The 12,014-nt window shown below is 43.3% G+C and overlaps 1 protein-coding gene across 1 annotated transcript in view; it reads left to right on the top strand.

Annotated features, from left to right (window-relative positions):
* Positions 1–11,645, top strand: part of LOC147733055 (T-box transcription factor T-A-like) — a 73,647-nt gene extending 62,002 nt beyond the window's left edge. Inside the window, exons 7-8 of the mRNA XM_086958906.1 lie at positions 6,852–6,975; positions 9,665–11,645. Of these exons, the coding sequence (XP_086815032.1) occupies positions 6,852–6,975; positions 9,665–9,917 (377 nt within the window). The 3' untranslated portion in view covers positions 9,918–11,645. The remainder of the gene's footprint in view (positions 1–6,851; positions 6,976–9,664) is intronic.
* The last annotated feature ends 369 nt before the right edge of the window (positions 11,646–12,014 follow it).

The following is a 12,014-nucleotide window of genomic DNA, read 5'->3' as shown; positions in this document are numbered from 1 at the left end:
ATTGGAGATGCAGTGGGCTCCTCCCTGCTCTGGGGCCCAGTGCCTCTACAGCTCCTGCAATGTTGGGAGCCACGCCTCTGTTATAGCTAGTATGTGTCGTACAAAGTAACAAAAGTGAATATACCAGGAGCCACCCAGTAATATAGTACAATAAACAATGGGACATATGTACATGGAATTGCGGACCGTGGAGCTGCACCAAATTTGGTTACGCCGCACTCCAACATTTCCAAAACACAGGGATGAGCCATATTTACAACAATACGGTACACCCCTGTGTGTTCCCTCGTGCTGGTGCTAAACTTAGCTGCCTAGTGCCAACGCAGGCCTGCGTTGCAGAAATTATATTGTTTATGTTCAGAAGGTGACACTTTCCTGCACTTAAACAAAAATTCAGGGCATTTTGCTCTTTCTACTGCAGCACGCATAGAAAAAGTAAAAACGTAGAGAAATGAAGTATTTCTCCTTCTATCACCGATTCAAATGCCTGCTCTTGCATGGAGTTATTTTTTTGGCGCTGCCTCAGATTTACATACACATCCTTGTATATCTGGGTGATGCGGTGGATGCCCACGGTAACACGCATTGCATGCCCCTTTCACGCAGATCCCTGCATGAAAGGATACCATATTTACAAAGCTCCATTAAGCCACAAAAAGTGACGACCTGGTGGCACGATGCCCTAGTAAATATGCCCCAATGGTACCTTCGGAATTCAATTGGAGCAATTTCATCAATGTCGTAGATGAGGCAACTAATGCATGCACACTCAGTGAAAGATACCAAGGGGCAGATTTACAGGCCCTTTGGGCCACTTTTATGCCGCTGTTGCATCACTTTTGTAACGCAGTGGCGGCGCAAAAGATGCGCCATGGTGCGGGGTACTTACAACGTGACGCATCTGGGAGATGCGCCAGAAGGAGACGAGGCCCCTGGACTTGATGAGTCGTCGCCAGCATACAAACACACCTGCGCCCTAAATTGCCGGGTTGGATAATTTCGACTTTCGCGAACATATCCAAGCGAGGGCCGCCATCCTATGAATCCAAAGAAATCTTTTGGCGCAGAGACTGAGCTTCATCTATATTCACCTATGATGTCCGTATATGAACACTAAAAGTAACGGACTAAGTCCTATATGTTACCTTCGACATCATCACCTGAATAACTATGTGGAAGGCCAACGACCATTAACTCGGAACTTTAGAAGTGGGACTGTGACCAATCAGTTTTTTAAGACCATCCAGACGTAGGAGGATCTTGATCATCCCATGTAAAGAAAAATTTTGGGCTCACAGCTTTTTCAACCACGGTACGAAGTTTGTGTCATACACGTCCTGAGGAAGACCCGCAGGTCGAGGTCCCCAGCCACCCCTGTACCCCAAGACGGGTCGAAACGTCGATGCTCTTCTCCAAAAAATAGGACCACTGTCGTTTCAAACATTATACATGCCACCTAAAGAATGTATAAATGTTAAAAGTGAAATAAGCAATCAGTGGCCTTATTGCATAATTTGCTGAATTTTTGTACAGCACTGTTCTTTCAACTTTAATAAACCCTATGTCACTATTCTGTTGAGGCTTACACCCTTTTCTTTCAAAACCACGTTTTCTTTCTTTTTTCCGGCACCCTTGTAGAAGCACGCTGCTCTCTTTGTTACCGTTCGTTTTTTGAAATTTTATTAATGTATATATGAATTTTCTCGCTGTGTTGGAGCAATTTATTAAAACTCCTGTTTGAATAAATTAGTTTTTCTCGAGGTGGATGCTTTTTAAGTGGAATGAATATTTTTTGATTAAATCTATAAGAGGTGATTAATTCTAATACTCATTCAGTCACAAAAAATGATTAACTGTGAGTACTGATTCATTGAGCCAATAATCTATCTCGGGTTGGGCCATTGTTTTTGCTAATAATATCGATTACCCAGGTCCAACAACCGTTTTTGGGTTACCCCATTTCTATAATGGGTAAGATACCAAGGGGCAGATTTACAGGCCCTTTGGGCCACTTTTATGCCGCTGTTGCATCACTTTTGTAACGCAGTGGCGGCGCAAAAGATGCACCATGGTGCGGGGTACTTACAACGTGACGCATCTGGGAGATGCGCCAGAAGGAGGCGTTCCTGCGCAAGGGGGGGGGGCGTTCCAGCGCAGGAACGCCTCCTAAAAGTGGCTGAGTGAAATCTTCAAAATTTCACTCAGTCACTTTGAGGACCATGCTGCGTCAAAACCCTGCGCCTGCTTAAAGCAGGCGTAAGGATCGACGCAGCATTAACAAGATAGGGCCCCCAGAGCATTTCTGGAGCTGCGTCGAGCTTGCGACCAAACTCCGGCAATGCGCCACTTTTACGGCACAGATGCGTGACGCATCTGTGCCGTTTTTTTTGCCCCATGGTGCGCCGCATTGTAAATGCGGCGCATCCATGGTGGCAGAGACATGGCGTACAATAAGTGGCCCATCCCTGCTGAAGCGCCACTTATTGTAAATATGCCCCCAAGTACCTTTACCCCAATTTGAAGAAAAGTACAACGTATTACAAAGTTTATATAAAAACATATCAAGGGATAGACAGTCCGTTCAATCCAATGTCAATGAATACTAGCAAAAGGTGTTCCAGTTTATAATAATGGTGACCAGGGCTATAGCTGTCTGGGACCAGTCAGCATCTGTATTTTTAACAATGGTTCCTGTGGCATATCACTTTATGAATATTTGATAAACTGGGACTTAATACCAATCCAAGTATTAGAGAAAGGGTGGCAGCAAGGAGAGAGACACAATTACATCAGTTTCAAACCATTTTTTATATGCTTCAAATGACAAAAATAATTAAAACAGTTTTGACTACGACATATAATACAATATACAAAGTGCAATGTGTCCCCAGTGATTTGTGAAGTAACCAAAAAACAACGTGTGTACAGTTAGGTGAACCCGGCCGGGCACACTGTCATGGACACCTTGGTAGTTGTAGTCTATCTGTCTCGGCGGACGGTGCCGTCACCGCCGAAATGACCAGAGATTCTCTGGGCGCGTTGTCCACCAGCTCGATCGCTGTCTTCCGGCACCGTCTGTCAGAGACAGATAGACGACAACTACCAAGGTGTCTATGACAGTGTGCCCGGCCAGGTTCACTGTAAGTAAATTCAGTTTACTTCTACACGCATGGGTTATACTTTTCATTAGCCCACTATAAGACGTCCCTCACTCCCAGTCCTGATGAGACCCTCATTCTAAGGGTCGAAACGCCGTCGACGTACTTGGAGGCGAATAAGACTCACACAGTGCCTATGATTGTATAGCAGCTGTTCCACAATTGATTTAAATAATTGGTCTGAGTCATGTCTCCTTCTTGTAAATAGCCACCACTGTAACCTGTATAGTTCACCTAACTGTACACACGTTGTTTTTTGGTTACTTCACAAATCACTGGGGACACATTGCACTTTGTATATTGTATTATATGTCATAGTCAAAACTGTTTTAATTATTTTTGTCATTTGAAGCATATAAAAAAATGGTTTGAAACGGATGTAATTGTGTCTTTCTCTCCTTGATGCCACCCTTTCTCTAATACTTGGATTGGTATTAAGTCCCAGTTAATCAAATATTCATAAAGTGATATGCCACAGGAACCATTGTTTTTCTGGATAAACGCATTACCCTGGTTCCTTTGTGAGTAGGGTCTCCCTTGTTCTCTTTTTTCGCGCCTGTATTTTTAACAGCATGCTGATAGTGGAGATCGGTAGAGAAGCAGCATCGGCTCTTTGCACTTTCTATAATTTTCACTGCACCAACTCAGTGACTTACATGCCTTTCGCTTGTCTCTACCTTTACCCTGTACTGCGTATTATATTAGTCAAGCGTATGGATCAATAAAAAAGTCTGTAAAATCAGCAAAAGTATTTCTGCCACTTTAAAAAATGCATTTAAAAAGCAATTAAAATTACTTTGGAGCTGTTTCAATTACTTTTAAATGATTATTAAAGCAAATATGCAGAATTTCCAGTTTAGGAAAGAATGCACCGTGTTTCATACAAAATAAGATTTAGGTTCCGGTTTTAGTCCCTTTCATGATCTAAAAAGATGAATAAATGGCTTGTAAAAAGTGGCAAACCCCACAAGGGACAGGGTCATATTACTTGCCTCCTGCCCCACAGTGACTGTTCTCCTCATGCAATATTCTCCCCCACCACCTTTCTCATGTAATGTTCTCCCACTTCACCCTGGGCGGTGGGGCAGGCTGGACCATACTCCCCTAAGGTAAACCGCCACCATGCATGCCGCCTATGCCTGAGTGCCCATGCACACTGTGTTTGTACTCTTGTGTACTCTTTAGAGGTCCAGCTGTGAGGACGCTGTGGGGCAGGGTATATATTAAATGGTGTGTACATGAATTGTTTGTATTGCCGTTTTACGTATGATATCAAACGGACAATGCACTGAAACTGAAACTTCAATGGTGTGGACCCATGAAGACTGCTGCCACAGGAAGAGCTCTTTTTATTGCGTATGTACCATGCTCACCAACCTGCAAGGCTATCTCGACTATTTTAAAATTCTGTCTATCTGCCTTTTTAGAGCAGTGTCCTGAACTAATGTTGCCCGCTCTGATGACAGCTGAGTGTATATGTGAACTCTACCCCAGTATGCTCCACCCCGGATTTGCAAATACTTTGCACATAGAGTGACGCAAATCTTGTAAGGGTATTTATATCCCAGCATATTTGGTATATTGTGCTGAAAAAAGTGCCGCTTTCTCAATGCAAAAATTGCTCTGCGTTGTTTGTTCACCTTTGCTTTAAGGGTGCATTACTTGGGTGTTACTTGGGCAGATCTGCACAAGCACCCATAGTTTCTGATACAAAACTCGATCTACAAAGATAGCCTGACTTGGCTGTGCGTCTAAAACAAAATCCTTGTTGAAGCAGATGTTAACATTGATAAAAGGTTACATTTCTCCAAACATTCTACACATTGCATGTGTGCTGCACTGCAGAGTATACATACAATGGAGCATATTTATGTAGGTTTTGGTCGCCCTTGCCCATGCAAGGGGGCTCTTGGGTGAATCAAAACATAAGTCCGATCAGTCAAGCCACGCAAAGCCACCTTCCGTGCCCCTACATGGCTTGATAAATCAAAAGCAACACAAGGCAGCCCAAATCCCTGCATTGCGCAACTTTGCCCCAGGGAGGCATTCCGTGAGTGGAGCGTGGGTGTTCCCACGCATTCACTCATGGATTTTGGTGCCTCCCCAGACTGACCATTACTTGTAAACCTGGGAATACAACCTGTTGAGATGGTGGCGACACTTCCGGGCTTGCACACAATCCAATTCAAAGGAGGAATATGAATTTATGAAAAGAAAAAACTGGAGTGCACTCGTCAAACTCTTTCTTGTTTGCAAACCTGGGAATACATCAAATTGCTACGCCTCCCCAGCTGAGGGGTAACGAGGGGAAATATATTTTATTTCTCGTTTTTCTTCTTTCTTTTTGTGGTGTATTATGCAGCACCCATAGAAAAAGTAAAAAGCCTGAGAGGTTTGTTTTTGTGCAGGAAGGTGTCCCTTCCTGCACAGAAACAATGATGTCTGTAACGCAGGTACCCTCGCACCACTGCGCTAGGGTGCCTTCGTTGGCCCTAAGCAGGAAAGGACAGGAATATGTTTTATAATTTAAAATACGGCTCATTCCCACCCTTTCCCTTCCACGTAGCGCAGCAAGGCGGCTTGCTGCGCTGCACGAAAGCTTCATAAATACGTCCCAATATGTGGAATGTTTCCGAGTTTTCCTAGGCATCTGAGTTTGTACGGAAAGGGTATGCTTCAAGTGCAAATCCTATGCTCGAAGGCACGCCTACAGCCCTGCATCATGGTGTAAAGGTTGTATGTGGGGCTAGGCACCCTTTATAGTGCACCAGCGCAGGGGGGGCCTGCAGCAGCAGACCATTTTAATAAATACAGCACTGCTCTGCTTTCTTTCCCTTGCGCAATGCTGCACAGCAACTCTGATTACTGCACTGCATTACCCTAAGGAACATTAAGTCTGCTCACAGTGTCACTCCCAAAACTGACCAGGCTTTTTATAAATTTAGAAAGGATTGAGAATGAAAGGGGGAGGGGGGCACCTCACACGAGTACTAATCTCTGCCAACCCCTGATCTAAAATGTTAATCAAAATTAAGGCTCCCTGTTTTCCGTTTTTACTGATTTTTCTAGATGAATACAGACAGAAAACATTTATTGTCTTATCTGTATTTATTTTTAAATGTGGATAAAAACTGAAATTGATTAACTTTTTGAGTAATTTATAATACTGTCTGCTTTGACTGCCAGGCCAATAGCTTTGGGATTGATAGGTAAGGGGGCTAAAAACGAAAGGAATTTTGGTAAAGAGTCTTTATCAGCAGTAGATGTGCACAAGGTTGAAACTGAAATTCGCATATTTTCTTAAAAGCATTGAAACCTAGTAGACATTCAAGCATGAGTGCATATTTACCAGTTAAATAAATGTGGAAATATACCAGGTTCAGCTTTATTTTTCCAAAACCCCAAATAAATATGTATAAAAACAGATAAAATTAGCAAAAAAGAAATATGGATAAATACAGACGGAAAAGTCAAAAAAGAAATACCATAAAACTGGGAGCCCTAATCACAATTGTTTTTATTTGTGTATTGTATTAAGTATTTCTCAATGTGCTAGGACTGTTTTCGGCAATTTTGTGGCTTTATGTATACTTTATGCCTGCGCTGCCATGCACACGTTTCTCCACAGCCCTGAACACAAACCCATCTCTGTTTAGTGTTTCTAATGCTTGCTGATTTGTCATGTTCCCACAGATCCTTACATGGATACCTCAGCTGCCTTCTCAATGCTGCCGGCACCCGACGGCTGGTCCAGCCTGGGACTCTCTGCATCGACTGGCGTGTTGCCACTTTCATCGGGTGCAGCCCCTTCCTCGAGGTTGGTGCTGTCTTTACAATTGCTTCATTCCCCAGAAAACATGTATGACGCCCCTGTGTTCACACTTAAGAGACTTAGGGCCATATGTATCAAGCCGTTTTTGAATCGCAAAGGCCGAAATTCGCAGAATTTCGGCCTTTGCGACTCGCAAATGGCCGTTTTGCACGGTCTGTAATGTATGAAACATTACCAAAATAAGGAATTGCAAACTTGTGCGATTCCTTATTTTTCCATAGCATTTAGGGAATCGCAAATTTGCAATTCCTTAAATGCTATGTATGTAGCAATTTTAGCTTACAAATTTTGTTTAAGAATTCGCAAATTACCACCAACTTTCAGTTGATGGAAACTTGCGAATTCTTCCAGAAATGCATAAATTGGTATTTTTAAAGGTGGCATATGATGCACACACATGCCTATAGGGCATGTATGTGTGCCATTTGCACACACATGTTCTTTTCAGGGGTGCAGCAGGGTGTCTTTGAGACACCCCTGCAACCTTGCAATAATTCTCAAATTGCGATTAGCAAATTGCGAATTCGCAATTTGAGAATTATTTTGCATTCATTCCTATGGGCCTCCTGGCCCATAGGAATGCATTGGAAATTATTCCTTAATTGCAAATTCGCAAAATGCGAATTCGCAAATAAGGAAGCTTAAGGAATCGCAAATAAAAAGCGATTTTGATCATACATACCATTTTGCATTTCCTAAATAGCGATTCCTTAAAATTCGTTATTTAGGAAATACAAAATAGTTTGATGATACATATGGCCCTTATTCAAATTCTTTTTGCAACATATGTCACTGACATGAAACACAATCATGGTGTGGAATCCAGTGACTTTAGCATAAAATTAGTACCCTTTAATCTAGGCATATAAAAAATGTATTCACAAATGTGCGCATTTCCGTTGAACAATCACTACATTCCTATAATTAACTGCATTCTGCATAGAATCCCACAGACATTGGTTTGAATGATTCAGCAAATTATTCAAACTGTCCGCAAACATTTAGAGAACATGGATAGGTGTGAAATACACACCTAGCTCTTAGCGTGTGAGTGTATGTAATGGTGCTTGTGTCGGTGGCACCTAGGGACATCTGCAGGGAGGTCTGTAGCTTCTGAAAGGTTAGACCTGGAAGGGAGACTGTAGCCAGCCACTCTGGTACTTTCAGCGTCTCTGGCCTGCCTGGAAGTGATCAATGTTCTGCAGAGGCTTCCTCATTTTTAGTGGTGATTTTCAGACCATACTGTGTGAACTCAAGGGCTTGTTTACATGCCTCCTTGTGCTGCCGGAGCTTCATTTTTGTGATGCTCCAGTGGCGTAGATTACTAAATCGTATTTATGGGGCGTCGCAAAACCACTATGCGTGTTTTTGGGTGGCCTCATAGATATGGATTAATGAAAGGCAGTGCAAAGCGCTGCGTTGTCTTACTCTGCGCTCGGGCGGCGTTCCATGGGCGTTGCAGTGGGTTTTCCCATGCACACCCATAACAAGATCATATAAACCTGGGGAAGCTCCAAATCCTCACGTCTCCTGAGGTGAAGTGTGACAAGGAAAAATGTATTTATTTCTCCTAATTTTTTCCTCGTTCTATGTGTGCTGCATTCTGAAGCACACATAGAAAGAGGAAAACACCTCTTAGGAATGTTTTTGTACAGGTAGGTTTCCTTTCCTGCACAGAAACAATCCTGCCAACAATGCAGTGATCCTTGCACCATGGTGCAAGGGGGCCTGCGTTGGTGCTGGGCTGCTGAAACGGAGCTAATGCAGGGGGAAAGGACAGGAATGCACTGTGTTGCAAAAATACAGTGCATTCCTGCCCTTTCAATTTTGTATTGGGTAGCGCAGCAAGATGACTTGCTGTGCTGCCCTGCACCAAATCCCCGTAAATAAGGGCCTCGGTCTGAGTAGGAAGAATATCAACCCATATCCTTGGCAAAGTCACACTACGTAGTACAGAAAGTCACCTTGCTGAGCTGCGTGAACGGGAAAGGGAAGGAAAGTGCAATATTTAAAAGAATGTGGTGCATTCCTGCCTTTGACCCTGCGCCTGCGCCTGCGCCTGCGCTGTTTTGGCTGCCTAGCACCAGGGCAGGCACTCTTGCACCATGGTGCAAGGGTGCCTACATTGTAAGTAGCATTTTTTGTGCAGGAAGGGGCACCTTCTTGCACAAAAACAGTCCCCAGAGGAATTTTCCTCTTTCTATGTGTGCTACAGAATGCATCACACATAGAAATAGGAAGTAACGAGTAGGAATGAAGATATTTGGCCTCATTACGCTTCACCTGGGAAGGCATAGCATTTTGGTGCAATCTGGGAATGTGTCAAAATCCATGAATGTTGCAAGGGAACACCCACGCAACACCCAGGGGCGTAACACAGCCCCCCACAGCCCCTGCCCAACCTCCAGGGGGCCCCCTCAGCATCGCACTTCAGCTGGAGAGGCCCCTCAAGTTTTGTTTGTTCATTTCGTTACTCAGGGCCATGCAAGGTGGCCTTGTGTGGCCTCATAAATCGCATTTTGGGCTTGTGCCACGCATGCACCACGTTGCATGATGCAAGTGCAACGACACCCCACTCATAAATATGCGCTTTAGCATCCACTAGCTACTTAGTCTCCTGAAAGATGTGATTGTGCTTTTTAGTGGTATCAACAGTATTTCTTGTCTCTTTCAGTCAGTACACAGGTCTGTGGTCACTCGGTGGCAGTAACTCACCCAGCCCTGCACCGTCTCAGAGTCCACCTGGCTCCCAGTTCCTTCGAGGACCCACCTCGTCTTACAGTAGCCTAACCTCCACCATCCAAACACCTTCAGCCTCTCCAACCTATGATGGTAGTCTAACAGAGGTGCCCTCCGGTGATAGCCAGTACGACTCCACCATTGCCAGGCTGGCATCAAGTTGGGCGACTGTCACTCAAACTTACTGATGGTGCCCAGCAGGGAGAGACACCATTCACAGCAAGATGCCAGGAAGAAGAAAGAGTAACACTCCCTGACTTGAAAAACGAACTCTAAAACAAGAGACCGACTCTGAGGAATCCCTTGCCTACCTTGAAATGCTATGTCGAAACCAATTTTCCTGAAAGTTGTGAGCTCTGAAAATAATGGACATCCCGGACCCCTCAAGAGTTGTTGAAAAGAGCTTCTGCTGCAATCAAATTGGACCAAAGCTCCTGGTTAGCCCCTCTTTAAAGACCCTTTCAGCATGGTTCTCCTGCGGATTCCTTGCGCCTCAACATCGAACCTTCAAAACGTTCAACAATCATGGTTCCCGCAGGGATGTAGATTTCTTCTTAGGTTCTGTTTTAAAACGTTCCAGATGAATCTGAAGTGGTCATTTTGAGAGACGCTGAACTCAACTGGAAGCACAAAATGATCCCCCAAAATGGACATCTACCTATTTTGCGCCTTTTCTCACCTGCAGAACAGTTCAGACCCAAGCGGTTAATCCAATTTACAGTCATTGCTATGTGGGTGTAGATTTTGCTCTCAAACAGGGAACATACGTTGGTCATTTGGGTAATTATCCTCACACCCAGAAAGGATTACCCACTGTGCAGTGAACTCAACCACGATCTCAGTGAAAGTGCCTTGTTTCTTCTTGGTGCAGTGCCCTCGTGAGCCCTGAACCTACCCACAGCGTGTTGCTGCACTACTGAACTCAATGAATACCTTCACTATAATGTCGAGAAATGTTGTCTTTCTGTATTCACCTTACCAGTGTGCCACAACTCTTCCTCGTGAACACACTAGTGGCCTCACTCATTGCGCCTTGGTGTTGTGTATGTGAACTCACTTACTTTCAGAACTTCAAACTTGTACACGAAGACCTGCTACAGTGTCCTGTAAAAATTTTGCTAAACAGCTAGTGCTCTGATAGTGTGTTCTTTTAAGCTCACTAATGACTGTACATAGACTGCCTATGAGCTCTCATAGTGACCTTTCCATGGTCCTTTGGTCCAATGTTTCCATAAACTCACTCACTAATTGCTTTTCATATAGTGCCTTGACATAGTGTCCTTTGAAACTATTTTTTTGTCTTAGCCTTAGAGCATTGGTACATTGCCACTGTGAGATTTCTAAATGCCTTACATGTAGTGTTGTGGTACATTATCCTTATGAACTCACTAAGTGCCTTAAACATATTATTGTGAACTTACTAATTGCTTAATCCACATACTTTACTGCCATGAACTTGTGATTACCCATCCAATTAATGCAATTGGGGTCACTATGTGCCTGGACCACATAGTTTAGTACAATATCTTTATAAATTCATGTATCATGTTACACATAGTGTGACCACAAACTGATAAATCGCCTTGCACATAATGACTTAACACTGTTTGCTGTTGTAGGTTCACAATTCCCTCAATGTATAGACTTGGTACACTGTCCTTGATTAAGCAGTGAGGACATTACCCAGAATCCTTAGTTAGAGGCCCCTAGCTCGCTCTCCATTTGACTCACGGATTATAGCACGCATCTGCCTCATTTGTATATATCCTGTGCCCCACATGTTTGACAAGTGAAACCGGTATATAATGTAACTAATGCACATTCACACCAGCAGCACTGTGTCTGAATCTTATTTATATTTAAGGATGTTTTCAAAGTCACCTAAGTGGAATTTGAACACAATGAGCTGTAGCCATCGCGGAACGAGTCATCTCTGTCACTGTCCATTAAATTAAGAAAAAAAGACTTTTGTTGTTGCTGAGAAATAATTTGACTGTCACTCTCTCAATTTTAAGAAGGTGGCGTGCTGTTGGAGCATGCGTTTTTCCTTCCGGATTGGGTGGCGAAGGCTACCATGATAAATATATTTTTTATACTTTCATTCTCATTTCATAAGGCTACCATGATATATATATTTTTTAGACTTTATTTTTCTTTTTAATAAGGCAATCATGATTTTGACTGTAGATTAGGCTTATTGTCACTGATATTGGGGAATTTGCTGATGCTTTTTATGAGTTTTCTTTATAAATCCCATCTCACCATAAATTGATCCCCAACTTAGA

This window comes from Lissotriton vulgaris, chromosome 2_1 (assembly GCF_964263255.1).
Source record: "Lissotriton vulgaris chromosome 2_1, aLisVul1.2, whole genome shotgun sequence".
Taxonomy (NCBI): domain Eukaryota; kingdom Metazoa; phylum Chordata; class Amphibia; order Caudata; family Salamandridae; genus Lissotriton; species Lissotriton vulgaris.
This window is presented reverse-complemented; position numbering and strand designations above follow the sequence as displayed.